The sequence below is a fragment of the Harpia harpyja genome, chromosome Z (genome assembly GCF_026419915.1).
Source record: "Harpia harpyja isolate bHarHar1 chromosome Z, bHarHar1 primary haplotype, whole genome shotgun sequence".
NCBI classification, from domain to species: domain Eukaryota; kingdom Metazoa; phylum Chordata; class Aves; order Accipitriformes; family Accipitridae; genus Harpia; species Harpia harpyja.
Window position 1 is genome coordinate 66305640 of NC_068969.1, and position 26411 is coordinate 66332050.

Consider the following 26411-nt stretch of genomic DNA (forward strand, 5'->3'; position numbering starts at 1 on the left):
TACGATTTGAATTTGTAATAGCTTGAGATAGATACATAGTTGTTTTATTAATCATAGGTACACCTGCTAGTGGTGATTTTTGTGACCGTGCACTTGCTAGCAGTGATTATTTTGTGGTAATCTGTAATAAAGTAGAGAAAATTAGAAGATGAAGCCTCTATGTCCTCGTGTATTACAGAGTCCCGCGAGCCCACGGTTGCGATCTCCGAACACCCTTCAGGCCGGGTCACCCTTCAGGCCGTTGCAGGGCTGGAGACCGGCCCCGCTGCGGCATTGCAGGCCCCGGGGTGCCGATGCAGGGTCCTGGGCCGTGGGCTGTTCAGGCCATGAAGGCGCATGAGTGTGCTCGGGGCCCTGACGTCTACCATCAAAGGCAGTTCCGCTGTCAAAACCTGTAATTCCTCTTGTGGTCACCTGAAGAACCACGTCTATTTTTTTTCCAAAGTTAGCCTGGATTCAGGCCTGCCAACCTCAGTGGGCATACCGATAGGGCGACTGTTTCCATTTTGTAGTGGTTCTTCAGCCCCAGTCAGAATATTCTCTCCAAGAGAGAGGATGTCCAAACAAAATATGAAACAGTCCAATCACTTCTCATAAATAACCCTTGATTATCTCGGTATCAGCATTTTTTTTTTTTTAAAAAAAAAAGGAATTAAGAGTTTAAATGCAATGGAGCACTTCTGGGAAACAGCCGGGCTGGCGGCGGGGGCAAAGGCTGCCTGGAACGAGGGCGATGGCGAGCCGTGCTCGGCGGGGCAGCTTTGGCGGGGGCACCCGGCAGCACCGTGGCGGGGAGGAGGGCGCGGAACGTGTTGTATCGTCACTTCCGCCTCCGCCACTTCCCCGCCGCTCCCGACCGGAAAAGGGAGGCGGTCGCCATGGCGAGCCGCGGGCAGGTGAGGGCGAAGCGCATGCGTGGCCGGGAGCGGGGGGGCTGGCGCTTACTCGGTACTCGGGGACCGCCTCGAGTGGATTGCAGCCCGTGGGGAAGGGACGGGGAGGGCCCGCGCGGCGTCGGCCTCCTGTGAGGCGGCGGTGGAGGCTGCCCCCCCCCCCCCAAGCCCCCCGCCGCCTCACAGCGGCCCGCGGTGCCGACCCCGTCGTTCCCCGTTTGGCCTGCGCCCTGCGTGAGGCCGGGAGTCACTCGGGCTCCGGGGTGCCACCGGCGTTGGGGGGAAGGCTGCCTCTGGCGGGCCGTTGCTGCCGTGCGCCGGCCGCAGTGGGGTTTTGTCCCCCTGGCGCTGCTGGGTGCCCAGCGTGCCTGGAGTTGGTGGTAGTGCGTGAAGCACCGGAGAAGCGCGCTGTGTTCCCCTTCAGGTTTGCGACCTTGGGCTGTAAATAGTAACTAGACACCAATTGCATACTTAGGGGAGTTTTTTCTTTGTGTGTAACTGGAGGGTAGGAGCTTTTTTTCCTAGCGGTTGCTAGCGTTTATAGCATCCACAGGCTGTCCGGGCAAAAAGGACGCAGAACTAGGTAATGGAAAGCAGGGCTTTGTATGCAAGGGCCGTTGTGGAAAAAGGAAGCAAGTTGAGAGATGGCAGTCAAGTAGAGGTTAAAATACATCAAGAGAGACAATTGTGATTGGAAAATGAAGAAGAGCAAAGGCAGAAGAATTATTTAAACCTTTCATCTTTGCAGTATAGAGTACTTCCAGGGGCACTTGAGCTCCTGTTTCAGAAATGTTCTGAAGCCTAGTATTAGGGGTACTAATGAACTGAGGTATAAGGGGAGCTCTGTGTTTCATTAGGTAAGTGCAGAGCTCAAAGGAGTCTGTGCATTGATACATCTTGCTTAGACGTCACCTAATATAACTGCTCTGTGGTTGGTGTGGTAAAGAGCTTTCCAAGAGGGTTTTGCAGAAATAGCCAAATAGCAGAGGAAGATGCCTGAAAATTGTTGGATCAAAGAGTTCAGAATAACCATAAAACACTTCTTCAGGTTTCCCCATACATGTCTTTGATTCAAAATCATTAGTTACACTAACTTTACTATTTGCAAAGATGGTGAAAATACTATGGGGTAGGAATATTTCAGGTTGTCCCGTCCAAATAACTTAGTCAAAGCTCTTAAAATACATCTACAGAACAAGAAATTTATTTGCTGGCTTTTAATTCTGTCAGTTTGCTTTCCACAGATTCAGCCATCTAGGGAATGTTGCGATTAAAGGCAACATGGTTCTGTTTGGCTGCTAATTATTAAGGACACAGAAGCTGAAAAGGAGTTAGAGTCCATGTTCTCCTTTATATGTCTCTTCTCACATTGATTTAACTGATTGTCAAGTTGTGTATGAATTCTTGTAAAAGTGACAAAAGTTTTTTACTTAAACATATGTGAGAATCTTAGGCAATCGAAAAGGTACTAGTTTGTCCTCTTTCCAGAAAGATCTGTAATGCAGTAGCATATACTCAACAGGATGCTAAATCATAAGTTACAGTAGAAATTACGATGTGATCTAATCCATGTAGTGAAGCGAGATTTGAGTTTGTTGGTATTTGTAAGTTGTCCCTTAATAGCACTAAAGCTGTGGTAGTATTATGTTAAAGAAGCAGTACTGAACTGGAAAGTTGCCTGTTCTTACTGTTTTATGTCTTCTTCCTCTTCCTAAAAACTGTCTTTTTTGTGTGCATACACTTCTGGATGAATTTTCTCAAGGTGTAGCCAAGTGACCACCTGAGTGGAGGGTGACAGCTTAGCTTGAAAAATCTAAAAATGTGTTGACATCTCTTGGAAGTAAAGCTTTTAGAGAAGCTTGCTGTTTCTCTCTCTGTCATTGGCAGATTTAAAGCAGAGGCAACATTTTTTTCAGGGCCCTGCCTGAATGTCTTTATTGGCCTTTTACTTTTAGGGGACAGTCTTGTTTGCATCTCCAGCTCACAGATACAGAGCATGCTGATAAAGATGACGGTCATTTCTCAGTTACAGCTCCTTTTTTCCTCTGCATCCTTCTAAGAAATTTTTTGAATATTGATTGTGAGAAAACAATTTAGGATTATCATGAAGTACCTGGAATTGTGCCTTCTAGGACATGCCAAAACACACTAGGAAGTACTAGAAATAACTTCAGAAGGTATCTTGTTATCAAGATTTTTTTTTTTTGGTGCTTGTCAGAGATTCTTGTCAATCTCTGACAAACACCAGAAAAGCTTGATAAGAACTTGAGGATTTCTGTAAGTCATTACAGTCCATATGAATAAACAGTCAAAACCATGTGACTGTGTGCTGTGATTCTCAAGGGATTTGCTTTACATACATACTGAGGTGTGTCAGCTCTATGTTGTAAATCCTAATTTTTTGAGTGTTTGCTTTTACTGAAGCTTTTATTTGCTAGTCTGGCAGTTATATTTAGGGAAGGACTTTGCTTTGGTTTGGTTTTGCCACATCACCTGTAGAAGGTTATGCCCAGGTATTATACAGAGACATGAAAAATAATTTTTGAATTAGTTAATACACAGTTTGAGATCCTTTGGAAATTCGCTCCTCTCACATTGGCTTGTAAGTGTGAGAATACTTGAGCCATTTGTATGTCTATCTTTTTTCATAATCTGAGACTATCCAGTGATACCTTGATAGTCCCCTCAGGTGACTTGACTTTCAGAGTTATTCTGATTCTGTTGGGTTTATTTGATATTGGCACAATAAATATGTTTGTGTCAATGTATTTTCAGGATTATATTCCTGTCATGCCAAATTATTATTTAGGAATGTAGTGCTAGTACATTCTAGCATCTTGGATTAATTTGAAACATCTAGAACTGTCTAGGATTTTGATTTCCTCACATCTGCTTTGGCTGCAAGTTATTCGATCAGGAGTTGAGATAAAGTATCTTAGATACTAATTCCATACCAAATTCTGTACAAAATGGAAAGAACATGAAAGGTCAACCAGAACACTCTTAATTGCAACATGTTCATTTTGACTAAGAATCCTGCTAGCAAACAAGTTAATTCTATTGATGTTATATCGACAGGTTTTGAAGCTTTTTAAATTATTACACAGAACCCGTCAAGAAGTTTTTAAAAATGATACCAGAGCCCTTGAAGGTGAGATATTTTTCTTCTGTGTTGCATGCTTACCTATCTTTCTGTGGAACTTTCTTCTCTGAATACCTAGAAAGAGAATTCTTAATAGAATCTTCCTTTAAATTATTCCCTTCCACATTTTATAAGTAATCACTGGGAAAACTTGTGTGTCCATAACCAGATGTCCTTTCATTTGAAACAAAAAACCTGGTTGTTAGACTCGAGCACTCAAGCCATATTTCATAAGGAAAACATCTCTTTTTTGAACCTTGGTGATCTTCCTGGGATTATTTTTTTTTTGCCTTTTTTTTTTTTTTCCCTCTCTCTCTCTTCAGTCCAGCCAAAGCATGTTTAACTGTACTAAGGATTCGTGTTGTTTCTCTTTATGTACGGTTGCTCCTCGGGATAAATACTGCTTTTTTAGTAAACCAACTTCAGTGGTGGCTTCTGTATGTTAGTTATTTTTAAACCTCAGAATGCTAGATGGGCAATCATATTTTATTTCCATGCCAGTCAACTTAAAACATGACATCACCTGAATTCCATGGAGATATTACATTAAAATACTTCAGGCAGAGTGCACCAGGAAGGTGCTATAAAGGACTTAGGATTCTGAGCCTTGAGGCAGTGACAAAGACAACGTAAAATTTTTTGTTCACACTTTAGTTTTTTTGTTTACTTTATTTAGCTGCAAGACAAAAGATAAATGAAGAATTCAAAAATAACCAAGATGAGACATCTGAAGAGAAGATAAATGAGGTGCTTCCTGTTTTCATTGTTTTTTTCCACTTCGCATAAGAATACTTACATAGGAGCTTTTTACTTAAAGGATCTCTAAACCAATGTAAGTACTTATCGAGAAACTCTGAGAGCCAGGTGAGTTCAGAAAGGCTTTTACATGGATCTTTATTATAAATATATTGATAACCTCCATTGGTATTAATAGTATGTTACAGAATTTTGCACATACAAAAACACATAAGGAGACAGTGTCTTCTGGTAGATCAATATGCTTATTTTGAAGCTTATAATAAAATTATGGGAAAAGGTGTTTTATGTTGCTATTTTCATGTAAATATTTTGTATACTTTGCTCATAACATCTAGCTGAGCTGTTGTCACTTAAGTTTACCTGGTCTTTGTTGTATAGACAAGCACAGAAAGATACAGAGAAATAATATAGTCTGCTCAGTTACTGGCAGACATGAGAATTTATTTTGATTCCTGATCACAAATGAGGTAGCATCTTTTGCAGGAGGCAAAAAACAGCCAAATGATCATGACTATTGTAATACAGAGGTATTAATTATTCTGCTGGGGTTTTTTGCTGCTTCTTTCCTCGTGGTGCATTAAAAAGAGTAGAACATTCTGTTAACTCACTACGTAACTTGCTCAGTTGTTACCTAAACACTTTTTGAGTCATTTTTCTAAAACTTAGTGAGGCCTGAAATGAAACTTCCATATTTTAGATATTTTATAGTTCTTAACACCCATACAGATTGAATAATTTAGTCCATGTCATTCAGCCTTTTAACAGACTGTATTTACATTGTCATTGGGCACTAGTTGGAAGAAAGTTCCTCCGTCTGTCCTTTGCAGAAGTAAATCTAAACCTTTGCATCATACCAGCCAATAGACAGTAACATAAATAGTTCTGAGCATTTAGTTAGGACTTCCTAGGATTTCTGCTTGTTATCAGGCCCCTATAGTAATACTTCTGTGTTTGTGTTCCTGGTGTCTGATCTGTTAAATTGTATGTTCTTTTTGTTATAGAAGTACAGGAAGAATACTTGCTGTAATTTTTAAATCTATATTTGTTAGGAATAGCAACCTACAAAATACACATATGTAACTTTTTAATATGGGTTAATTGATATCTTGATTAAATGTCAGTGGAAGAAATTCCAGACTTTCATCACAACTACAGAATCCTAGAACATCATAGCAGCTGTCATTTATTATATATACATATGTGTGTGTGTATATATATACGTATATATACTGAATAGACTTGGATGCAGAGGAACTGAATCAAATGATACACAGGACTTGAGAGAATTTGGGCACTTGCTTGCATAAACACAGGGGTGTTAGTGTTCTGCTTTAGACAGCTGAGGAGATTGAAGTAGACGAATGCCTGTAATCTTGAGAGCAGACAGCAGATGACCCTTTATTGCTAAAACACACACATACTTATAGTCACATATTCTGCAAAGTCCCTGTACACGCGCACAAGCATAAAATATGATTGGTTATATCAACGCTGTACACACGCATAAACATAAGATATAATTGGTTATACTAACACTGTACACGCGCATAAACATAGGACACAATTGGTTATATTAACCAAAACACGTGAAACTTGTCTCAGTCTAATTGGTCAAGATAAACTGCCGAATTGCGGTTCTTTGTGCCACGTTCCCTTTATCGTGGAATGTGCACCTGTGTTCTTCTAATTGGCATCTTTCTTTTTTTTGTCTTCTTGTTTATTCTTTTCAAGGTCTTCTAAAGGCATCTGGAATGCTTTTGCGACTGTTAGCTAAATATGTGTCCACAATTCCCCCTTTTTTGTTTTTCAACAAGTAACAACATGCTGTATTGCCCTTTGCAAAAACCTATGAACACAGCTAATTAAACATGGCAAAAGCAACATTATACCTAATAAAATACATAAGAATAAAAGACTGTTCAGGTAATGCCAATGACACACAAAAAGAGGTTTGATTAATAGCTTTAGTCAGTGTCACCCAAACATTCTTACTGTCCCACGGTGTTAAATGATGTGGATCAATCACTGGTGCCACTGTCATGCTGCTTACTACAGTCAGCGTGTTCCATATCAATCTCAGCATAAGGTTTCGTCCATTTAGTTGGAATCCACTTCGGCCCATTTTCTGTAATGACACAAGCATAACCTCGGCCCCACGTTATTACTTTAAAAGGTCCCTCCCATTGCTGACGCTCAACATTTTTAACCCAGACTTTCCACCCATTATCAATATTTTGAATCCCACTATTCATTGTTTGAAAATGCCGAACTACAGGGGGAACAACTGACTCTCCACGCAGGGTCAAAAAATTCATCACATATATTGCTTTCATGAGTCTATTTGAAGGAGGTTCCCCTAATTCCCCCGTTTTTTGTTTTTCCAAAAAATCTTTTAATACTTTATGAGTACGTTCGATTATAGCTTGACCTGTGGGAGAATGAGGAATGCCGGTAATATGAGTAACTCCCCATTGCTGAAAAAATTCCTGAGTCCGTTGTGCTATAAAACATGGTCCATTATCTGTTTTTATCTGGGCCAGGACACCCATTACTGCAAATGCTTGTCGTAAGTGTGTTTGTAGATGTCGACTTGTTTCGCCCGCAAGTGCTGTGGCCCATATCATCAAGGAATATGTATCAACAGAAACATGAACATAACACAATTTTCCAAAAGCTGGTACATGAGTCACATCAGTCTGCCACAATTGCAAGGATTGCAGACCCCTAGGATTTACAGCGCCATCTCTGTGCCCAGATAATTTCTGGCACTCAGCACAGGATTGAATGATGGCTTTGGCATCTGCTGTAGAAATTTGAAACTGTTTGGCTAATACTTTCGCTGGTTGGTGGAAAAAACTATGAGCTCCACGTGCCTGTAAAGTTTATTGGGGGGTGGCCCAGTCCATACAGGATTAGCTAGCAAATCAGCTCGTTTATTCCCTTCTGTGATCCATCCAGGCAAACTGGTGTGACTTCGCACGTGCATTATATAATAACACTTTGTCCGTTGGTTTAACAGAAATAGCAACATCTTAAATTTTTCAAACAATGTGATGTTATCAATTTCTTTCAAATAAGCCCGTCTCAAGTGTTTTACTACACCTACCACATATAAAGAATCAGCAATAATATTGACCTCAACATGCTGCCACTTTTTAAATACTTCTATTACAGCTTGAAGTTCCACCACTTGGGGGGAGCCTTCACATGTGACAATGTGATTTTTCCATACCTGACCTTCTTTCCAAACTACTACTGCCTTTCCTGTTTTTCCACTGCCATCCGTAAATACTGTAGGACCATCAGTAGGTAACTCTGCACACAATTCTTTTTCTTCTAGTTGTATATTTTGTAGCAAGGTAAACATTTTGTGTGCAGGAAGATGAATATCTATCTTTCTTTCGAAATCTGCAAAAGCAATTGGTAAAGTTAGACTACTCTGTAGACACCATTGTAAATATCCTTGAGTCAAAGGAACGACAATCGTGTGTGGTTCTTCTCCACAAATCTCAATAATCCGACTTCTCCCCTTTATAATTAATTCTGAAATCATTTCAGTTCAAGAAAATGTGGTTTTTCGGGCCTGGTGAGCTAAAAAGATCCATTCTGTTATTAACAAGTCTTTGTGACTTCCCTCCCATTGATAAATGATCCCGAGGGGTTGTTTTTCTCGGTTTAAAATGCTAAGATTAATGTCAAGATTTTCTTTAATTCTAAAAGCCCGACTCTGGGATATTATATCTGCTATCTTTTGTAATGCTTGTTTACCTTGAGGGGTCAATTGTTGAGGTGCCGTTAAGGTAGTGTCGCCTCGTAACATTTCAAATAAAGGGGTCAGAAGCTCATTATCTATTCCCAACAGTGTTCGAACCCAATTGATTGTCCCCAGTAATTTTTGCACATCATTCAATGTTTCAATCTTGTCTGTAATTTCCAGTTTTTGTGGAACTATAGTTTTTTCTAAAATCTTCCAGCCTAAATATTTCCATGGTTGCATTTTTTGTACCTTTTCTGGTGCTATTTTTAAACCAATATCAGACAATTGTGTAGTCAATTCTTTGAGCTTTTCAGATAACTCTCTTTTCCCTCCTATCAAGATATCATCCATATAGTGATAAATAATCAAGTCTGGATTTTGTTGTCTAAACCCTTTTAGAGCTTGGGATACATAGGATTGGCATATGGTTGGAGAATTTTTCATTCCTTGTGGCAGAACTACCCAATGATAACGTTCCATGGGTTCCTGTTTGTTTATGGTGGGGATAGAAAAGGCAAATTTTTCCGCATCTTTTGGGTCTAAATATATTGTAAAGAAACAATCCTTTAAATCAATAATCAAAATGTTCCATCCGTGTGGAATCATGGTAGGCATGGGTAACCCTAATTGAAGGGCTCCCATATTTTCCATTACTTCATTTATTTTTCTTAAATCATGCAATAGTCTCCATTTCCCAGATTTTTTTGGAATGACAAAAACTGGTGTATTCCAAGGGCTCGTGGTATTCACCAAGTGCCCTTGTTCCAATTGCTCCTTTACTAACTGTTTCAAGATGGCGACCTTAGATTCAGCCAGCGGCCATTGATCTACCCAAATCGGTTCCTCTGTTTTCCATTTCAGATTCAGGCATGGTCGCCCGTCAATGGCCGCGCCACAAAATTGTCTCCTGTACGAAGCACACATTCCATTTGACTTAATGCATCCCTGCCTATCAGGTTCATAGGGATATTGGTTACATAAGGTTTGATATAAGAAACTGAATTTTGACAAATCAATTGAATCATATATTTGCTTTGTCGAGTTTTGATAATCCTCCCACACCAAACAGTTTCGAATCCATCTCAGAAAGCTCCCAAGTAACAGGCCAGTCCTCCCACGACAGAACTGTTACATCTGCTCCAGTGTCCGCTAATGCTTGTAATTTTTTTTTTTCTGGCCTGTTCTTTGCGTTTTGTAACTCTGCTGATATACTAGGTTTTGTTTTATTGATCTCCATTGACCACATAATTTGAGCTTCTAATCCCGTAGATCCAAACCCTGCATTGCCACGCTGTTGATTAACCTTACATGGTACATTTGCTTTAAAGGGACTAGCTGTGCAATTCTGCTTCCTTCCTGTATCGATACTGGTGGAGACGGCATCCAAATCATAGCATAAATGCGGCCTGTGTAGTCCGCATCAATCACCCCGGGAAGCACAAAAATTCCTTGTAATGTTATACTAGACCATCCCAACAACAGGGCACTAAGCCCATTACCTAATGGTCCTTGTGCGTTTACTGGCACACGGTGTACCTGAGAGTTCCATAGTAGAATGGTTTCTATTGTTGAGACATCCACTCCGGCACTTCCAGCTGTTCGGGCTGGCAATTCTGCCAGACATCCTTCTTGGCGCCGTTCTGGGATCCTTTCAGAGCTGTTGGGGTCATCACACCGCTCCTCGCACTCTTCTTGTAGTTTCCCGGTGATGGGGTACCTCGAGGTGGCAGAGCTACACCTTCATTTGTGAAATGATATCTACATTGGTTAGCATAATGTCTCCCTTTATGACAACGAGGGCATATATTAGGCCCAGCTTCCACTTTGTTTCGCCCTTCTTTACACTGAAATTGCAAATGTCCCGGTTGTCCACATTTATAGCATTTCTTAACATTTTTTTGTATCCATTCGCATGGCTACAGCAAAAGCATTGGCCATTAATGTAGTTTTATGCTCCAAAGACCCAACGTTGTTACAGGCCTCTATCATATCTATTAGCGTCACTCTTCCTGGCATCGATTGTAGTATTTTTTTACAGTCTGCATTTGCATTTTCCACAGCCAATTTTATTATCAGTGCTTCTTTGGCATCAGCATTATCTATTTGCTTTTCAATAGCATCTCGCAGACGATCAATAAAGGACATATAAGGTTCCCTATTACCCTGCCTTATACTTGTAAATGATTGTCCTGGCTTTCCAGCTTCAGGCAAGGTTACCATTGCCTTCAGAGCTAAGGAAGCTGATTCTTGTAATACTTCCACGGGTAGCCTCGCTTGCCTATTAACATCTGCAAAGTCACCAGTCCCCATCATTTGTGCAGAAGTGATCATATACCTCGGATCTCCTTCTGGGCGGTCCAAATTTCTTAGTGCCGCTAAATCACATAATTCTGCCCATTTCACCTTCCATAATAGACGCTGAGTCGGGGTTAAAATCATTGTAGCCAATTGTGTACAGTCAAAGCCCGTTAAAATTTGACCAGAAAATATATTCTCCAATAACGCCTGACTAAACGGAGCAGACAGTCCATTAGCCGTTACTGTTTTCCGTACTTCTTTTATTAAATCCCAGTTGAAAGGTTGCCACACGTTTGGGGCATTCTGCCTGACTGTAACTGGAAAAGCCACAGGATTTAGACCTTCGGTTAACATTTTATCATTTATGTCCTTCCATCGCTTTTTTATAGCTTCTCCTGGGGATGTATCTGTCTCATAGGGAGGTGCAGAGGGGATCGGTCTCTGCTCGAGAGGCAGGTTACTTAAAGGTTGATCGTTGCCTCCATTAATGACATCTCTCTCAGTGTTTAATTCCTCATCACTGTCTGAATTATGTACCACCTCGCCACACACACTTCTCTTTTTTTCCGGGGTATCTTCAATTGAAATTTTTACAGCAGCAGCCACCCCCTTTTCTGCCTTAAGGGCTTTCAACGTTTCCAGCACCAATCTCCACGTAGCGGAGATTTTCTGAGCCTTCACGTCCCCACGCGATACAAAGTCCCAAATTACTTTTCCTATTTCTTCCCAATTTTTAACTTCAAAGACTTCTACATTTGAAGTGGGGGCACCATGGTCCTTAAGCCACTTCAGCATCATACGTAAAGTATTGGAATCATACTTAATCCCTCTCACGGAGAGGATATGCGAAAGCATTCGTACAATTGCCCCTTCTTCCACAGACATCTGGGCACCCATTTTAATCCTCTTAGCCGCTCACCTTACTTCCAAACGAGCAGGGTGATTGATCTCCCGGGAGAAGGTTGTCCGCTCAGTCCAGCTGGCTAGACGATCGTTTGGCTAGAGTCTCCTCCGGACGCACTTCCAGCAATTCCAGCATTTTCTCAGCCCGCAATCACGTCGGGGTCACCATTTGAGGAGATTGGAGTAGACGGACGCCTGTAATCTTGAGAGCAGACAGCAGACGACCCTTTATTGCTAAAACACACACATACTTACAGTGACATATTCTGCAAAGTCCCTGTACACGCGCACAAGCATAAAATATGATTGGTTATATCAACGCTGTACACGCGCATAAACATAGGACACAATTGGTTATATTAACTAAAACACACGAAACTTGTCTCAGTCTAATTGGTCAAGATAAACTGCCGAATTGCGGTTCTTTGTGCCACGTTCCCTTTATCGTGGAATGTGCACCTGTGTTCTTCTAATTGGCATCTTTCTTTTTTTGTCTTGTTTATTCTTTTCAAGGTCTTCTAAAGGCATCTGGAATGCTTTTGCGACTGTTAGCTAAATATGTGTCCACAGACAGCAGCTAAAAAAGTTGAATACTGACTAACCAAATGTGCATTACTTTGCAAGAATAGGAAGCTGCAATGTCTTCTAATACGACATCAGGTACTTAGTTATGTAGTGACCTAAGGAGGTAGGAGTAACTATCTGCAGTATTAGAATGGGAGATCTGGTAGCTGTATCTACTGCAGAATTTAAGTTGAGATCAGGAGTGCACTTCTGAAGTTACCTTGGTTACCTCCACTTCCTGTGATTTGGCTTGTTTTGTGAAGCAGTCTCAGAGCAAATGGCAGAATTCCTTTAAGATGAATCAAAAGTGGAAGGTATGCTTCAGGAGCATGCAGCCTGGCTGCTAATGGGCATTCAGCAGGGAGAACTGGAGGATACTTAGTGCAAACCCTTGAAAGGGAAGGAGGGGCGGGAGGGAGAAATTCAATGTAGATGTCAAGTCTTGAGCTCTAACTCTTGCAAAGATCCACTTCTGTTGGTACACACTACTTCCTAGCATAAGCATGTCTCCTGAAGTGTCTCACTTGTGCAATTTCATTTACTTCTGACGCAGCTATCATGCAGACAAGTATTAGGCTTCTCTTAATTGCTCAGCAAAAGTAGCAAGGGTGCTTCTGCTTACCCTTTTAATGAGGGAAGGAATTCTAGGCCTTTTGCTAAATACTAATGCCTCTGCTAATCTTTAGGTAGTGTCTTGTTCCTGTACTACTTTTCTGTGAAACCTCAGTATTCTTGTTGTGTTTTCCCCTTACTTTTGTCTCCTTATTTCAAGAGCGGGAATGTTGAAAGAACCAGATGCCCTTTCACTAGGGGTAGTCAAATGTTATTGAGGCATTCACCAATGTCTTTAATCGTTGGAAACTAGTTACTTGTTTTGGTAGTTGCATTCTACCTTATTTGCTTGCAGTTTTAATTAGGTATATAGATTTTATACTGCTGTATGTTACTGAGCAGAAGTTTCCTTCCTCTCGTGCTGTATGTCTAAGTAGCCTACACATCAACCTGTAAGTTATTCCAGGATCCCCAAAGTAAAAGCTATGTATAGGTAGTGCATAACTAACTGAATAATAGAACTGACTGGCTTTATTACTTGAATAGCTGTCTAGTATGGAAAATACCTTCAGGAATAATTACATATAATTTAAATTACTCTGTTGTGTTGTTTGTTTGTTTGTTTTCTTTTTCCTAGCTTCTGAAAATAGCTTCAGATGTTGACGTGATTCTCAGAACTTCTGTTATTCAGGCAGTTCACACAGATTCCGACAAAATATGTGAGTAAAACTGCATGCTAAAAAAGATGTTTAAAAATGTTGTAGTTCAGTAAATAAATATAAAACTTGAAAACTAAGTAAAGGAATAGAGAGAGCAAAAGCCTATCTGTCATCTCTCTGACCAAACCCTTAATTTAAGGCTGTTGACTAATGTCACTACCTAGGGATGGGTGGAGGTTTCAAAGGTACAAAGTTTCTATACAAATATTTTGAAATACGGAGGCTGCTAGAAAAGAGGCAGTGCCTGCATTTAATGCCATTATTGAGAGAAAGAACTTATAACCTCATTGAGAGGAAGAAGTTATAACTTGGTATCTTAACTGTTAGGAGTGACAGCAATTAGGTAGCAAGTCGGCATGCGTGTACTGGCTAGTCAGTCAGTGTATGTCTAACTGTAGTAACCACAGTATCTGTAGGTGCTTGCTCTACCAAATAAGTAGAACCTGCCTGAGGAGAATTAGCAAATGCAGTATGTATGCTCTCCATAGAATAGCTTTTTCTTTGAGGATTGAGTGTTCTTTTCCAAAACCTTGTTCTGACAATTTAAGTTTCAGGTTATGCCTTGGAAGATTGTGACGCAATGATGGCCTTGATGCAAAGCCTATCAAATTCTGAAATTTTGGTTCCTGGTTTAGAAGTTCTTTTATCTTACAGTCAAACACAAGAAAGTAGTAGGTTCAGCATACAACTATGTGGTGGATGACAGGAGAAATCTTAAGTTGTGTACATTGTTCCTTTCACTTCGGTTTAGTGGTGTCTGTAAAGCTTTGTAACTATTTGCAGTTTTAGATTTGGTAAAGCATTTAGCTTTAGAACAGCCATTGTCGAGGCCAAAGATATGTTTAGACCAGTGTCAAGTCTTCCACAGTGATCCTAGGCAGATCATAGTAGAAGAGTAGGAACAGTGAAGTGAACTTTCACATCTTCCAGCTGTTTACACCTGGTAGCACTTCCTGAGCCAGGAATGGTTTCTGTTTTAGTTATCCTCAGTGGGTTTCTCTCTCATGAACTTGTTCCTTTCAACCTGTGCAAATTTCTTGCAACCGGGAACCTTTGACAAAGAATTTACTCTGGTTTTTATGAAGAATCACTTGCTGTAGTTTTGAATCTGGTCCTACTCTTCAATTACTAGCCATTTTCACCAAGCTGTTCTTGAGTTTTTAAGTCCATTATTGCCCCCCCCTTCTCCCCCCACCATGGAACAGCTTCTCTGTGAAACAATGAGTGAATGCCTGTGATCATTCTGTTGCTATTTTCTGCACCTTTTTCAATTGTGCTGTATCTCTCAAGATGACTAAGAGCTCGCTCCGTCCATCAGAACTCAACTGGTTTCCTAGGCATTCCTAATTCTAAATTTAATTTTTGGCTACTGTGCGTACATATATTTATTTATTTTTACAAAATTATCTTGTATTCATTAAACTCATCTGAATGACCATAGTCAGTTTTGAACCTGTCACTTCCTTTGTGAAGTTAATTTTTTTTTTTTTGACCTGTGTGCATTGCTTGTCTCTACATGTGATTTGGTCTGTTATTTTACTGATTACTCAGTCAAGTCTTAAGCTTGTCCTGCAGTTCTTTGCAGTAAGACGTTTTTATAAAGAACTCACTCAGGATGGCATCATTAAACACCATTCTTTTCCAGGTTACTTACAAATATGTTGAACAGCACAGATGCCAACAAAAATACCTGTAGAACTCCACTTTTGACATCCCTCCATTGGGAGACCTGTTCATATATTGTTCACTTCCTACAGTTTAACCAGTGACTTACCCATGCAAGATCTTCTGTCATAATACGGCTGTTTTTTTCTTAAAAGCATTTGCTGAGGGACTTTGGGGAATCCAAGCATGTTGTGGCAGCCCCCCAAGAGCTGTTTAGAGAACTCCAGCAGTGACTGTAAGGCAGAATTTCCCTTGCAAAAGCCACATGAATTCATGTTCAAATACAAATTTATATTCTAATACTGTTTGAGTGTGTAGGGGTGGGGTTAGGACAGCCAGGGTCCACCTGGAGTTGATCTTGGCAAGGAATGTGAAGGACAGTAAGAACAGCTTCTGGAGGTATATCAGCAGCAAAGGAAGAGGAGGGAAAATATGGGCCCACAGCTGAATAGGGCAGGGGGACCTGGTAACAAAGAACACAGGAGAGACTGAGGTGCTGGGTACCTTCTTCACCTCAGTCTTTACTGCGAAGGTTTGCCTTCGGGGGTTGCGAGCCTCAGACTATTGGGAATATCTGGAGCGAGGATGACTTAATTTTGGTAGAGAAGGAAAAGGCTAGGGAACATTTGAACAGATGGGGCGTACACGAATCCATGGGACCTGATGTGATGCACCCATGGGTGGTGAAGGAGCTGACTGATGTCATTGCGAGGCCACTCTCAATCATCTTTGAAAGGTCATGGTGATTAGAGGAGTTGCCTGAGGACTGAAAGAAAGCAAATGTCACTCCTTTTTTCAAGAAGGGCAAGAGGGAGTATCTGGGAAACTGGTCAGCCTCTCCTTGGGCCCTGGGAAGGTCGTCGAGCCAATCCTGGAAGCCGTTTCCAAATGTTTGAAGAACAGAATGGGGACGGGGAGTAGTGAGCAAGGATTTACAAAGGGGAGATCTTCTCTGACCAATCTGATACCCTTTTACAGTGAAATTACTTGACTCAGTGGACAAGGGGAGAGTAGTGGTGATTGTCCATTTTGACTGTAGGAGAGCTTTAATGCTGTCTCATTTAAAATCTCCATAAACAAAAAGTGATAGAATTGCCCCCACCTAATTTTACAGACTTCTTAGAGAAATGGTGGCAATGAGGTTTGTGTACAAGAAGGAGGTCTTCCAGAGTCTGGTACTGGCCAGGAAAACTTTGTCCTGCAGCAGAAAATCTGGAGTGCATCTGTACACAGGGTGCATGTGACCTGCTTGTGAATGCAAAGGGTGTCATTATGCAGCCTCTTGCCCCGCCCCCCCCCCTTTTTTTTCCCCTCTGTTTTGGATGGGTCTAAGCTTTGCTTCTCACTCTAATTGATCTTATTGCAGTAAGAACAAAATAATATTCTTCAAAGAGCCATCAGAGTTTGAGAGCTGTCTGTTTGGAATATTTATTGAAGTGAGAATTATTTAATCTTGATAATGTAGTGAATCACCAGTTAAAAGATCAGCAATGTTTAGAAGAGAAATCCAGAGCATCGTGATGGAAGTTCAGATAGTAAGAATGAACAGTAGAAAAAACGTGTAGATAGATACTCTTACTTGTCCTGGTATAATTAAAATGTAAAGAGCATTCAGTGAAGTTGGAATTTATATTCAAAGGTAATACCAAAAAAATGCATTTTTATTTTACACAATAAATAATTCTTAAAGGTCATGGCAATGAAAAAATCTTTGTGGCCAGGAGCAAGGTATTACTCAAAATACAAAAAAGCAGTAGATCAAACTTGATGCTTAGCTTGATACTGTAGTGAAAGAGTAAAAGCAAATCTCCTTACAGAAGGAATATACAGACCTTTATACCATGGTAAATTGATCAGTAACAGAACGTTATTCCTAAGTGCCATTCTTTGAGCAGGCTTCTGGAGTGTTTGCATCTTTCCTAAGAATCCAGCTTTGATTAGTCAGATAGCACTCTGAACTAGGCAATTCTGGTGTGGCTCTTATTATATTACTAATATCACTGGTAGCCCAGAGTGTGCGATGGCTAAGAAATGAGAAAATTTCTGAAACAGAAATTCAGAATTTTTAGGGAGTTGAGATAATTGTCACCATATTTTGATAGTAGTTTATGCTGAATAACGTGGTCAGTGCAGTGTGTGAAATTGCACCTATAAATGGGTGTGGTTTCCACTGCTGCTCCATTTTGTTGAATATCTCACCCTACTGTTTCCATCCTTTCTTGTTTGTAAAGAAAAATTATCTGAGATTAAAAAGAGGAAAAAAGTTGGAAGTGGGACTTCAAGTTCCGGTTGAATCTATGGCTAGGTGGTGTTGTGGCTTAACCCCAGCTGGCAACTAAGCCCCATACAGCTGCCTGCTCGCTCGCTCCCCCCGCAGTGGGATGGGGGAGCGAATCAGAAGGGTAAAAGTAAGAAAACTCATGGGTTGAGATAAAAACAGTTTAGTAAGTAAAGCAAAAGCCATGCATGCAAGCAAAGCAAAGTAAGGAATTCATTCAGTACTTTCCATCGGCAGGCAGGTGTTTAGAGCCATGCCTGGGAAAGCAGGGCTCCATCATGCATAATGGTCACTTGGAAAGGCAAACACCATTACTGCAAGCGTGTCCCCTCCTTTCTTATTCCCACAGCTTTATATGCTGAGCATGACACCATGTGGTCTGGAATATCCCTTTGGTCAGTTGGGGTCAGCTGTCCCAGCTGCATCCCCTCTGAACATCTTGTGCATGGATATGATGAAAATACCAAGTGGATCGCTTTCCTTGGCTTTTTGGCACCTAGGTGCCAGTCTGGCAGGAAGTTTTTTGTAGGAAATGCTTATGTAGGTATATGAGTCTGCTTAGGTAGTACATTGAATGGGTATTCAATTCCAGTACAGCTTTGATGAAGGAAGTTTTAGCAGAACAACCTTTTTGATCCTTAATTTTTATGCGCTTTGGTAACTTTTATAGTGCCAATAGAGTTACAGTTAGCTCCCTTACTGCTTTTATGGCATCATCTTGTATTAAATGAGAGACTTGGGACAGATGTATTAACCAAAAAAAAAAAGTGGAAGTGCATCCCTAAGGTGGCTGCTTGAGTTGCTGCTTGTTGGCAAATAAAAATAAGTGACCTCGGTTGAGAAGTTTGCTTTTCATAGGGTTTCATCCTAGGTGCTACATGTTTGTTTTGGAAACTTTGTAGGTGAAGGTTTACTTTGCTGTAATAGAAAGTATATTGGCCTATTTAGGAAAAAAGAAAACGTTGTAGAATGCTTAGATTTGGGCTGTATTTACATTAGTATTATGTCTTTGCTTCAACCTGAGCTACCTCCCCACCCCACCCCACCCTGCCCAGCAAAAAAAAATATTTTAAGTGATCAGTAGCTATGTTGTATGAAAGAACAGTGGGGAAAAAAGGAACTAGGTAAAATGTTTCAGAAACTGTTGCTGCAGCTGGTTTCCTTAAGTAAGTTACTGTCAGAATCTTGAGGCTGACAATATGCTATTTAGCTACACCTGGGGTTTTTTTGTTTTGGGGGGGGGGGTTTTGTGGCAATCCTGCATCTCTAAAATAACTATTTAATAACTGAAAAGAAAAAGCCAAAGACTTGTCTTAGACAGCAAGAACAAATATTGGTAAGGGGAGCATTTTCCTTGATCAAATGAAATTATTCTGTGCTGTCATAGAAGCAGTGCACAGAGCAATGTTATTCTTTAAAAAGAATTTGAGACTCATAGTCATGTTGGGATTCACTGGTAAATCTTTAAGAAAAGAAAAAAAAATTAGGCTGAGGTTTTCTTAATTAAAGAGAAGACAATTTCAGTTAGGAGCTTGTTAGTCATATTAGACAATTTTTCTACGTTACTCAGTAGTATACAAATATCTCAGTTCTATTCATTTCACTCTAATTTCAGATTAAGCTGCTACAAGTAGAGCTTACATTTTAGTAATATACAACACACGCAGTATGTTCTGATGATTTTGATTGGTGTGTTGGCAGTGTATGTTCAAAACTTAGCTTTGAAAAGGTAGGTTAAAAATTCTTCTTTCAGTCTTTATTTCTTTGGACTTCTGTTTTTCAATACTTTATATCCAGTTCTGGTTTTCTTTGGTATTTCTGTTCATGTACCTATTCTAGGTGTGTAGATCAAGATGTGTTGCCGTAAATTTACTCACAAGTATTTTATCTCAGAAATGCAATTGCAATTTTACTTACAGCTCTTAGAAACTTACTAAAATGCATCAGTATCAGTACACAGATGCAAAAGGAAGATACCTTCAAGGAAATCAGTTTTCTTTCTTATAAGATACAGGATATCAGTGCACTTCAGACAGGATGTTACTCGTTGCACACACATGTGCACAAACACACACAGTTTTACAGGTTTACTGTACCTTTCACAGCTGTGTGACCTAGTCAAAGTACAGCATAATGATTTTAGATGTTTGTTCTTTAGTTTTTGCTGCTAGAGCAAATCCAACATGACACAGCTCCTTCCCTTCATAAAGAAAGGAAAAACTGATTTCTGAAGAGCTAGACAGCAAGAACTTAGAGTCAGGAAGAGGTTAAAATGTTTTTGTAATTATACACTCCTAACACACTGCATTTCTGTGATGATATAGTGGCTGCAGTTTTCATTTGGTCCTTTCTTTTCCTGTTGGCCTTTAAACAGGTGTGACAAGATGAATATTACAGGATGTTGGGGGAGAGGGCTAAGTCAAACTTAGTATTCATTTTTGGAACTGCTGGAGTAAACCTAATCTGTCTTGGGCATGATAAAATTGCCATTATCTCTGTTGCTAAAAGTTACTACAACACTGTACCATTTTTTATGGATTCTTAATACTATTAAAGTATTTTCAGTGCTTTTAAAAGGAAAAAGGGGAAGGCAATATTCTGACCAGCAGAAGGTAAAAATCTTAATATAATTTTATCTTGGGTAGATACAGTGATGCTGCTTGTATGCTTACCAGAAGCTCAGATTCTCATTTTAGTAACCTGATTTTTTGTTTGTAAATGTAAAAACAACTTTAGAATTTTAAATAGTATTTTCCATAAGATTATATTCTTACAGTTTTTTTCTGTTACAGTGCTCATACCCAGGAAAGATCTGCTACAAGACAACACTCCTTACTTTGATAAACCAACAAAAAAGCATGAATCCTGAGGAAAACATGGCCCTCTCCCCAGAAGGTTAATATCCTGTAATGAGATCTCTGAAAACTAATAGTGGATACCTGTTTTAAAGCTAAATTTTAAAACATTAAGTATTGTTACCAGGAAAACAGAGACTGAAACCAAGTCACCAATTTTGCGTGCTGTGATATCACCATGCACTTCTTCTGTGGAAGATACCAATACTTCCACAGAACCTCAAGACGCACAGTTCTCTTAAAAATACACTGCTGAATTATGTTACTTCAGTCAGCAGTGTTTTTAATTATGACAATCGTCAGAGATTGTTTCCTAGCAATCCAGAGTTTTTTCAAAACTAAATACAAATTAAATGCAGTTCTTAATCCTGATAATACTTATTTATAAGGGTTTTGTCAATCATGCTGCTTTGAAGTAATGAAAAACCATCTTGTTGCACTTAGCATTAAATTTATGCTTTGCACCAAAAGCATGATTTCTGAAGTTGTCATTAATTGTACACTGATATACTGTGATGTTTGAGAGAGTTCTTAAGGTTTATCTGAATAAATTATTCAGGTTTTACAGAGTGTGTGTAGTGTTTTTCTTCTCCCCCACACCTTTGAACCAGCAGGAATGGCAGGGCTTGAGTTCATAGATGACAGCAGAACAAAAGAACCCAGCCACAACCTAACCTGAGGATGTTGGTTTAGATCATATGGTTGATGAATTTAAGGTTTTTGTTTTATCTTTTCATTATAGTGTGACTTACTGGGGCATTTTCCAAAGAAAAGAGGCTTGTTGCTTAGTCACAGGTGATCTGACTTGCCTAGAGTGAATTTGTGGTGCGTTTAATGCGCTTCCATTTTTTTTAAAGGAGATTTACTTCCTTCTTGCAGAATTCATCACAGTGATCTGTTCAGTTCCATTTTAATTGGAACCAGATGCAACTACAGTGGTATATAGAATCTTCTCTGTGTGAAATTGGTAACAGGCACCATACTAGGATCTAAATACCTCACACAGGAATGAAGTAGCCTAGTAATACCTCTCAGCTCTATTTCAGATCCCAGTGATCCTCTTTATTTTTAATAAGCCTCCAATACGTCAATATTGCATATCCATGTGGGTTCTGACATGGCTTCACTGACTGAGTAAAATGGAAAACTAGAACCTGCATCTAGTCTCTTTTCCTCACACATCATGTCAGTGCGATAAGTACTCCTTTCTTTAAAACTATTGCCTCTGGCTGCCATGGGCAGGGCAGCCGGCAGTGAATACGTTGTCAGTAACACTCTTTCAGTTGCACTAATGCTCCCTGCGTTGTAGCTAGAAGGCAGTAGGCAAATGATGGGAGAGAGCAAGAACTGCACTCATTTCATTCTATTTGTTGCAGTCTTCTGGCTCCGCTACAAAACAAACGTCTCAGTCTGTAGGGGATGTGCTATTCTAGGCCTCTTGTGTTGTTCACTTCTCTAAGGACAAGGCATATTCTATGTCTGGTTTCCAATCCCTCTGTAGCCTGCCTACACTGACATTTTTTTTGCCATAAGGAGCATAACAGAGGGGTACTCAAGGGAGAGAAAATAGAAGGTAGTTGCAGCTGTAAGGAGAAACAAAACAGAACATTACCTCAAGCAAAGTGACCAATTTTTAAGCAGAAATAATTAAACAGGTCTGGCAAGAATGACAAATTATACAACCATTAAGGAATACATCCCATGGCATGCTGGGATTGAGGGGAATTCATCTCTTGTAGACCCATTACTTCAGGCTGTGGCAGTAGTTTATTAGTGATTTTATTCTTCAGATTGATTTAATAGAACTTAGGCGTGGTAGGTCTTCACTCTTCCAGTAGTGATGTAAAATAGTATTGCCTGTTACCATGCAAAATATGTGTGTACTAACAGGCTTAGTGATGTCAACAGTAGATGGCGGTCGTCTTGTGTGATGTTTGAGGAAACTGCAAGTGGGGAAACTTTGATGTGACTATTGCTTCGGTATTGTTCTGCTGTCATGCGGTTTAGGTTTTTATTTTTAGTAAGAATTAACACATATAACAGAAAGATAGTGTGGAAATGTCAACTTACAGGATCAGGCTAGGGATTCGACAGGCATTTGTGTGCTTCATCTTGCCTACATCTTGAATGCTTGTAATAAAAATACAGAATGAGTCACCTGAATAACATACACAACTGCTGAAAATAAAGGACATGATAAAAAAACTTCGTAGAATTTAGTGGCCTTCAGAACAACACTCTTGTGCAGTATGTTTATGGTCTGTGCACTAACATTCCATGTTCCTGCTGTCCTTCTGCATTCCTGGGCAGCAAAGACAAACTGAATTTTGCAGTGCTGAGGTGAGGAAAATCAATTTGATAGGCAAAAGACTACTAATGTAAGAGGCTGACAGGCCTATTTGTTGTTCTTAGTTCAATGTGATCTTAAATAGGAATCCAGGCGGTATCCAGACCAGGATAAATAGGAATCCAAATAAGGAATTGAGCTGAAAAGTATCTCGGAGTTGGTCACTGTCTGGGCCCAGCAGGTGTTTGCTTTCTGCAAATTTAACTTTACAACCTTGAAAGACTTTCACAAACCTGCTTAATGAGCAGCTGGTAATTAAAGGCTTCTCTGTGCTAGTTGGTGGTAGTGGCTGTTCCTCTTCCCCTTAGTCCATGCTTACCTGTTGGTTCATGTTCCATTACCCAGTCATCTCCTCAGCTTCCGCTTCCATTTTCATTTCACTCTGGGTGTGAATCTGTTCTTGATACTGCTGGCTTTACGCTTATATATACCTTTATTTTCCTTAACTAATAATAAATAATGTTAAAAGGCAGGAAGTATTGTTGCATTCCCTCTGCCAAGTTTGAAGAGTTAGCTGAAACTGTTTAAAACATTACAGGGGCTTTCACTTAATGACTTGAGAGGGAAAAGGTTGATTCTTTACAACAGAAACTGTAATTTAATAGGCTCACAATAACACAATTCAATCACAATTAAACTTTTTCAGGTTTACAGGAACAGCAGAATTTTAGAGCAGACATATGTGCCTTTCTTCCAGAGTATGCATCATCAGTCTTGAAAGATAAGCCTTAAAGGCAATAGTTCTTTAAAGGGTAGATTAACCATGTCATGTATCAAAAAATCTGTAGACATCTTTTGCAGGCAGGCAGGAAATTCTGTTGAAACGGGCTGACTGCTTGTTCAGATCTGCTACAGTTCAGCTGCTATAGCCAAGAGGCCAGTATGGTCTAACCACTGGGTGTTGCTGTCTGGAGGTGCCTTGGTGACCTGTACAGATATACTAGCAGTGCTGCATAGCAGGACTTGGTATTTTAAAGGTGAGTTTCAGGTCCACTTGAGGTAGTCCCATGCTTACACAGAGTTTGGCAGAACAGATGTCACCTCGATTACACATAAGAAAATTCTAAGTACTCTTAGCTTTTGATATCATCTACCAGAGATGTGTCTGTTAGAGCCTTCTGCGCTGGTGTTCCCCATCATGAAGCATTGACTTTGTGTACACTATAGCTTTAGTGAAAGCATTAAATACAGCCAAGGAATATTTCCTGTTTAAATACTAAGTTTTGGGTTTGGTCTAACCACCTTTTCTTCTCCTTTATTTAACAGTTTCAAAATACAAGCTTTCTTAGGTTTTTTTCTGCAAGCAGTAGCTTAGGATAGGGATCAAGCATGGTATTAGTACATTTGCTATAGCCTGATGTTCATTAAACACAGGTGATAGATTTAATCTATTAATTGATTTTGTTTGCATGGGTAGGATTTGTGTTGAAGTCTTTGTGGTGTTCAGGTGAAATGAGGTGGCTTTTCTAATTTAGCAGGGCCAAATTAATCCCCTTCTCTGTTCCTGTGCACTTTGGTAAAGGAAGCATTTAGTTGCTATTTTCACAGGGAGTGCTGTTATATACCACGAAGTGACTCCACTAAGAGTTGATCTGGAAGTAGCATTAGAAGTTTAGTCTGGAAAAATGGCTTGTACCTTCCCCAAGGTGCTGAGTTCTTGGGCAGTTTTTCAGGTAATATGAGATCAAGAAACCTGTGGCAACTTCAGTGACTAAATCTAGCATTAGCATTTATTCTATTTCTTAGAGTTCATGCCAGCTGAAAGAGCTGAACTAGTCTGAATGCTGCATAGCATCATCAGTCCTGTTTGTATCATACTGGACCTGTAAATAAAGTAATTTAGCTTCAAGTACTGGCAGTTCTTTAAACTTCCTTTACAAAAGGGAAAAAAAATATTGACAATTGAAAACTAAAAATAAAGGCTGACCAACTTACAGGAAGAGCCGAGTCCTAGTACTTCCCTGCCTTAGATAACTCTTTCCAACCTACTTGGAACAATTTAATCCTAAGCTCTGGAGTTTGGTGGGCTGTCAAATCTTTCACCTTTAGCTTTATGGGAAATTAATTACTTAACACAAAGCACAAATTGCAACATGAATTCAGTATTAAGACTGGTATTTTACAGCTACAAAGGTTTGATGTCTTGATAACCAGTAGAAATCCAGTCATCTTTCAGGATAAAGTACATGTTGCTTGTATGGGGTAAATCTGTGGTGTAGATATCCAGATCTCTAATTCTGTTGAAAGACTTCACTAGTAAAGCTTTTATGATAGGTTTATTCAGTTTTTTAAAAGTTTAGCTTTCCTAGGACTTTTTTTTTCCTGCCAGCAAGAATAAATCCAAGGAGAGGAGAAGAGAGGAAGGGCACATCTTTATACTTTGATAAATAGCAGTAAGCTTAAATAATTTGCTTTTTGTATGAGTAAATATTTCTATTTAGTTAGCACTTCAATAATCTGGTTTGCATCAGATGGAGGAGTAAAAGCATCTACTTTTCAAATTATGCTTTCCTTTTTCTCGCAGTATGTGCTTCAGCTTTCCATCTCATGTACCCAAACGGCTATGGCTTGAGTCCAGGATTAGTCACGATTAAATAAACAGCCAATGAAACTATGGTCTGTAGAAGCTGGGAGGGAGGATGGCACTCTCTGCGTTAGGCCATAAAAATGGGAGCAGTTCTACTGTTTCACCTGCTGCTGTAGTAGCAGCCCTGTTCTCTGAGGTCAGTGGCTATGTGTGAAGGTTGATTCAGCGGCCCCTGAACTGCCCTTTCCAGCTGAAAGACATCTCCGTAGCTGAGCATGGGAATTTTGTCATTCTGCTCTCTGTGCAGTAGAAATGTGGTAGTGAAAACAAGCAGGCAGTGACCTGTACAATACTCTGCACTTTTTCCAGTCAGTTTGTAAAGGAAAAAATGAAAACGGTCATTGCAATGCTTCCTTCCCTTTCTAAGTGTGTATTTAAGATAAAAGTCTTTGATCTGTTGCTGTCCACCTGCAGACGAGCCAGCACTGATGTTTCTGTGTAGATCTTTATCAGTCCATTCATAACATTTTCTGCTTGGGAGGGCTGCTATCCTCTGCTTCAGATTTCCTCCTGACAGTTGCAGAGGCGCAGCCTGAAGTCAGTTTCATGGAGGGTTTTTGGAGACTTACTACAAACTGCCCATGAAAAATAAGTGCTTTTAAGGAGGGGGAACAACCTGCACTTTTCACAGTTAGCTGTGTCTAGCTATGTCACAACACAAAGAGTATGGCTTTCAGGCTGTAATTCCTTTGGATGTCATCTCAAAGGCTACATATATAGTAAACTTTCTGCAGCAGTTTGGCCAACATGTTATGATGGATAAGCAGGAAAGAGATCTTCTGTAGAACAACATAGTACTGAAAAAGGGCGAAGAAGGAATTCTTCCTTAGCTAGAAATAGTCCCTGGAGGAATTTTCCTTTAATGTTAAGAACATGCCAGATTTTTTTGGTCACAAGTATTTAATTATGCATGTGGTTTCCTCAGTAAATTTCCTCTGAACGTTCTTTGTGGAAATACAAGCAGACAAGTGGTCTCACTTGACCCTCCAGTATTGTCCAATAATATCTGAGGTGAGGCTGGCTCCTGTCAAACCAATAAATAAAATGCAAAATGAATGAGCATATGAATGAGGATGAAAGCATTAAAATTCA

At 40.0% G+C, this 26411-nt stretch overlaps 1 protein-coding gene across 1 annotated transcript; it reads left to right on the forward strand.

Moving 5' to 3' along the window:
- The first annotated feature begins 823 nt into the window (after positions 1-823).
- LYRM7 (LYR motif containing 7) lies at positions 824-20954 on the forward strand. Its single transcript, XM_052777307.1, has 5 exons — positions 824-896; positions 3972-4044; positions 4712-4782; positions 13506-13587; positions 20323-20954. Exons 1-5 carry the CDS (start codon positions 879-881, stop codon positions 20397-20399), a joined length of 321 nt encoding a protein of 106 aa, XP_052633267.1. The 5' UTR covers positions 824-878; the 3' UTR covers positions 20400-20954.
- The last annotated feature ends 5457 nt before the right edge of the window (positions 20955-26411 follow it).

What these genes read in the sequence shown, in the direction of transcription:
- LYRM7 (XM_052777307.1), top strand. An exon ending in TGATACCAGAGCCCTTGAAG is followed by an intron (nt 4,045 to 4,711) that starts GTGAGATATTTT and finishes TACTTTATTTAG; the next exon opens with CTGCAAGACAAAAGATAAAT. An exon ending in CTGAAGAGAAGATAAATGAG is followed by an intron (nt 4,783 to 13,505) that starts GTGCTTCCTGTT and finishes TCTTTTTCCTAG; the next exon opens with CTTCTGAAAATAGCTTCAGA.